Here is a 5,614-nt window from a genome sequence, read left to right on the forward strand (position 1 = left end):
TGTCCAGACTTCGCTCGTAGCTAGCCGCTCAAAATGTTCGCGATGAAGGGGACATCGTAGCTATTCGTTTGCAGTCTCGACAAATAGGGGGGCGCGGGGGGGGTAACCGCTGTACATGTCGGGGTTAATGGGTTGTGGGCATTAGCTAATTTGCACTTCACCTACTGCTGTAAAAGATATGAAATGCTAACATGAAATGTTAGCATTTAGTTAGCATGAAAATGCTTCATGTCTGTTTCAATGACCACATTTCTGCAAACCACCATACACAATTTGAAAAAATAAATCGTGAGAGAAATAGTTTAAGGTGTAGCGCAGTCCACCCCCACCCCCCACCCCCACACAGAAAATCATAATGGCAACATGTCAACACCCATCCGTCCGATCCGACAGGCACCAGGAAGTAGTAGCCTACCACCTTGACACAACACAAATACAACAATTTACGATTCACTCTCCCTCTTTTGTTAACAGGGCCCCCCCCCCCCTCCCCCGGGAGAGGTCGGCTTCCTGTTGAGTGACATACCGCTTACATAATCGTTGGAGAACGATGACTCCGCCGCAAAGCCACGTGTGGTTGTTTGGCACGTTTGCAGGGTTTTCATGCAAAGCAGCGAAATTAATTAGCGACTAAATGACACGCCGGTATGACAAGCGCCATAAAATGTGGTGTGAAATTAAAATAAATCTTAAATACTGCTGACTGGGAAGCAGACGTTGAAGAGCATCGGTCATGATCAACGTTTTAAATGTGAATTACCCGGAAAAAGTGTTCACCAGTCGGGCCGTCGCTCACTATGCTGAGTTAAATGACCATCATTTTTATTTTTATTATTATTCTTGATTCTTCGTTGTTGTTGTTTTGTTTTTTAATTTACATAATGCTCAACTCTCATTTATTGTGCAATACTCTCAATGCATTTTTATGCTTTAGGAAACATTTATGTCAGAATTTTGGGGGGGCTTGGAACGGATTAGGGCATTTACATGGAAAACGCGTCTTGACAGAATTTTCTTCCAGAACCAATTAATTTTGTAAGTAAAGGTACCACTGTACATTATATTGAACTTACTTTCATTAGATTAATTATGTATTTATTTATTAGTTATTGATTTGCTTGTTTATTTATTTAGTTATTAAATTTATAATAATAATAATAAAATAATAAAATGTATTATTATTATTATTATTATTATTTATTTGATTGGATTTTATTTTTTTTACTTTGTGTAAATTCTCAGTCATCCGGGTCATCCGGCCCGATCACACACTTGCTCAAGTCATTTTGGAGTGTTTTTCGAAAACACGTACTCTCGCTTCCTCCCCCACTGCATGTTTCTCCCAGTCCAGGATGTTACCCCCACCTCACTGCTGAAGTCAACAGAGGCTAGCTCGCAACTCGGCCTCAACACACCTTCTCGCAAATGGACGTCCCTGACCCATCCAGCCACTCATAAGAGCTTTTGAAACCTTGTTCTTATTTCGCCCTTTTTCTCGCCGCAGGAATACGAATTTGTGGTCCTCCCCAACGCGTACATGATCCACATGCCGCACGCGCCCAGCTTCGACATCACCAAGTTCCGCTCCAACAAACAGTACCGGGTCTGCCTCAAGACCCTCAAGGAGGAGTTCCAGCAGAACATGTCGCGGCGCTACGGCTTCGCCGCCCTTAAATACATGACTGCCGAGAACAACAGCTAGCCACTGCGGGGGCCCTCGCTAACCCCCCACCCCCGGCCCGGGAATGACTGGACTGACTCGGTAAGCGAATGGAGCGGGGTGGGGGCGCGAGGGTACGAGGCGGGGTACGGATAAAGCCGACCCCGGGGAGTTCAGTGGACCTGACTGGGACGTTAGGTGAAGAACTTTGAGCTGAAGTATCGGTGCGTACGGATCGGAGCTTTCGCGGCGTATGCATGCGTGCGAATGTACACGCGGGGTGCGCGCGTAAGTGTTGGTCCGGGGGAGTCAAGGAAGCGGGGCAGCCTTGCATCCATTCAGTTTGCACACCGCGGGCACCGCCCAAGTGCCACGACCACACGTCAAAAAGCACCCCCACCCCCCACACCCCCCCTGGAAGCTGACATCATCATCATCATCATCATCGCGGCGGTGAGACAAATCGGTCAGGATTGAGATGAGTCAAGCGAGCAGCCAATCGGCTGCGGCTACAAATCGCAATCCATCCCCCCCCCCCCCCCATTTTAATCAGCCACGAAAATTGTGGGCAAGTGTTAAGTGGACTCTTAATGTCGTGTGTGCGCGAGTCATTTTCAATCACAGCCAGCGTTCAGTTCTACTGCTTTCCACTCTTTCAAAATTTGCCTCTAGTATGATGACATGCTCGTGTGGGGTGGGGGTGGGGGGGTCCTGGGTCCCCCCCCCTCTCTTTCTTTCTGCTCCATCTAATGTTTGTTTCGAGGTCGCTAAAGCCCGCGCAAGATAACATTGGCCATCATCAAATGAGCAAAAGTCTGCCTAGAGATAAATTCTGCTCAGTTTGAATTAGTTTGTGTTCATTTGAACGTGTTTATTTTTGGCCGCTGCCCCCCCCCCCCCCCCGCCCTCCTTCATTCAACCACAAAAAGAAAGATGCAGAAGAGCCGTCATCCAACTGTGTGTGTGTGTGTGTGCGCGTGTGTACAATGAGATGTGCGCGTGACGTGGAGGGGGTGGGGGGCCGACTGATGCTGCTACCTGAATAAAAAGTAAAAGTGTCAAAACGCTCGCTCTTCTCGGACTATTTCTCGATGTCGTCATGGCAACGCTCTGCGGAACACCCGTCCCATCGAATCCCCGCGGGACATTCATTCCGTCCGGTTGGGGATGTTGCATCATGGGAAATGTATCGCGACACTCTGGCTCTTTCCGACCCACTTTATGGAGCTCGGCTTCAGCGATTAATTGACTCTTCACAGCCCGCGAAGTCCACCCCCCCCCCACCACCCCCCTCCCATATATAAAAACGTATATTTAGCATCCGGCCCAGTTCCTCAAGGTGCCTACGAGTCCCCAGAAGGGACTATCCCTTCCTGTGACTTCTTTTCATTAGAGTCCCACAACACTCTAACTTGATCAGTTTCTTAAAAGCGAAGCCAAGGGTCGAAGGGTTCAATTTTTTTTTTTGGGGGGGGGGTCTTCATTTTCAAAATGATCACTTTTACAACATGGAATTCACAATGCTGCCCCCCCCCCCCCATTCCCCCGCCGCTCTCGGCTGAATACATCAAAAGTCTGATCTGTTGGCTAATCGTTAGCATTAGCATGGTCAAACATGACAGGTGCCAAGGCGCAGCAGCTCCTGAACCTGAACTGTGGACATTTCCACATTTATTTTTAATTTTTTTTTCGGGAGGGGTAGCTGTTATCTTTTTCCACAGAAGTCACCCGGAAAAGGTCGCCGGAGTTGTCGTTTGTTCACCCGGAAGATCGTCTGTAAGGTCAGGCCGCGAGGTTCTGTCATCCAATCTTCACGCGCTTAAAAATATATTCTTGCAAACTCTTTTTAGAATTCTACAAAACGTTCGCAAGTGGATCTCAAGTCTTGATGAGCGAATCGCCAGGAAAATCCGCAACCGGGAGCGAGTCCAGCGTGGGCCCTGTGGGTAAGTCATAATTGTCGACGTTCACTGTGTGATTCAAGTTTGTGAAGGCCATCTCGTAAAAAAAAAAAAAAAAAAAAAACACGACATAAGACACCCCATCCGTCACATCTCCGAGATTAAAAAGAAACAAAAAAACACGTCTGCTTAGATGTTAAATGTGGTGGTCTCTGGTGGCCCTGGTAGCCCCCCCCACACACACACACACCTCCCCCACCCGCCATCTCCGCCTCAAGCCAGCTGTAGTTTGAAGTCGCTCATCAAACGCTAATCACTGTGGATTTCGTTAGCTCTCTCCATGGGGGGGTAACCGAATTTTGTTTATTCGCACGCCCCCCCCCCAAAAAAAAAGCTCCATTTTGAGTACAACTCCAGGCGCCGATCTTTTAGAACTGCACACTTGCGCTCATTAACACTAAAATAATGAGAAATATTTGTCATAGACCCAAAATATTTTTTTTTTCTGTTTATAAAACTGAATTTTATTTTATTTTTCTGTACAGCATCTTTGGAAGCCTTCCGCTTGTTTTGGTCAGTAATCTAACATTTTATTTTTCAATTCAAAGCCACAAGCGGCGAATTCGTACAACCATCTGTTTATTATTATTATCATTATCACGAATGTCCGAAACGCTGACAGCCGTCGAAATTAAAACGCAACCTTTAGTGCACGGAGGAAAAACGTGTAAGTGGCGCCAGCTTTGCGCAAAGCAGGCAAATTGCTTAACCATGCTCACAATCTGATCAACTCCGCAGCAACCCAACATGACAACCGTAAGCCCCAAACCTTTAAAAACATTTTTTTTTTTTTTTTAGGTCTAAGGCAGAATATTTGCCTCGATCTTAATAATAAATAAATTGACCCTTTCATGTGTCGAATTTCATCCAAATCTATACTCTCTCGTTGAATGTCAAGCCCTTATCTTTCCAAACAAACAAACTCCCACTTTTCCCCTATTGATTTGTCCCGCCCACGCCGCTGCACATGTACACTTTGACCCAAGGGGGGGGGGGGGGGGTCAGGCGTTGAAATCTCTCCAAAGTGTGCGTGTCGCTAGCGCTCCACGCGCCGCTCGGGGGGGGGGGGGGAACAATGTTGACTGTGTTCTGAAACGTGAGCACCGCACCCACCAAACGAGAACCCACCCCCCCGCCCCCTCCACGGCGGCCCTACGGGTGGCTCTTAACACACTCGTGGCCCGTTCCGACATGCCGTCCCGATTTCGCCCATCGTCACCGCCGGAAAAATGCACATTAAATGCAATTCCGGGCGCTTTTAGCGCGAGCGTTACGTTGGCGCGGAAGAACGGAGGAGACGCTCGTTGGGACTCGACAGGAGCTGGCTGACCTTAACGAATCAGTAAGTGATATTGGAAGTGCGACCGATACTAAAAATTTTCCCAACCCAGTACATGCAATCTTAACCCCGATTGTATCTACGAAATATCTCCTTTATCAGACGCTGGGGTCAAGTATGTCATGCTACTAGTTGTCATTTATTACCCCCCACCCCTTCATTGGGTAAAAAGCAATCACGTGTCAGTCAAGTTGAACGGGTGGAAGTCGGAGCCGATGCGGGGGAAAAAAAAGCGTCGTCATGATGCTTGAGGTTTATGATGGTCTCCTATCTGGTATGGTGATGTCGAAATGGGCTCGTCACGCCTTGCGCCGTCCATCGGGATAACTGTTACATTTTATTATGATTTGATGATGATTGTTATTGCACGTCTTCAGCCGACAATCACTATTTAAAAAAAAAAACATTTTTTTTAAACAATAAAATGTCATTTCTAAATGAAAAAAGGGTACTTTAAAAAACAAATTTAAGAAGCAAAATATTCTTTAAAAAGAAAAAATGTTTTGTAAATAAAAATTATTTTGAAATGAAAAATAAGAAAAAAATATATATTCAAAAAATGAAAAAATTAAATTATTTTAAAATTGGAATTGAAAAAATAACTTGAACCAAAACCACCTCACCATTTCTCCCCCCCGCCCCTTTTTTTCTTTA

The 5,614-nt window shown here is 46.2% G+C and overlaps 1 protein-coding gene across 4 annotated transcripts in view; it reads left to right on the top strand.

The window, feature by feature from the left end:
• The window catches only part of large1 (LARGE xylosyl- and glucuronyltransferase 1), a 107,708-nt gene extending 105,116 nt beyond the window's left edge, over positions 1-2,592 (top strand). For all 4 annotated transcript variants that reach the window (XM_052056128.1, XM_052056129.1, XM_052056127.1 and 1 more), the window contains one exon: positions 1,505-2,592. In XM_052056128.1, the coding sequence (XP_051912088.1) occupies positions 1,505-1,702 (198 nt within the window). In that variant the 3' untranslated portion in view covers positions 1,703-2,592. The remainder of the gene's footprint in view (positions 1-1,504) is intronic.
• The last annotated feature ends 3,022 nt before the right edge of the window (positions 2,593-5,614 follow it).

The sequence above is a fragment of the Hippocampus zosterae genome, chromosome 21 (assembly GCF_025434085.1).
Source record: "Hippocampus zosterae strain Florida chromosome 21, ASM2543408v3, whole genome shotgun sequence".
Classification (NCBI taxonomy): domain Eukaryota; kingdom Metazoa; phylum Chordata; class Actinopteri; order Syngnathiformes; family Syngnathidae; genus Hippocampus; species Hippocampus zosterae.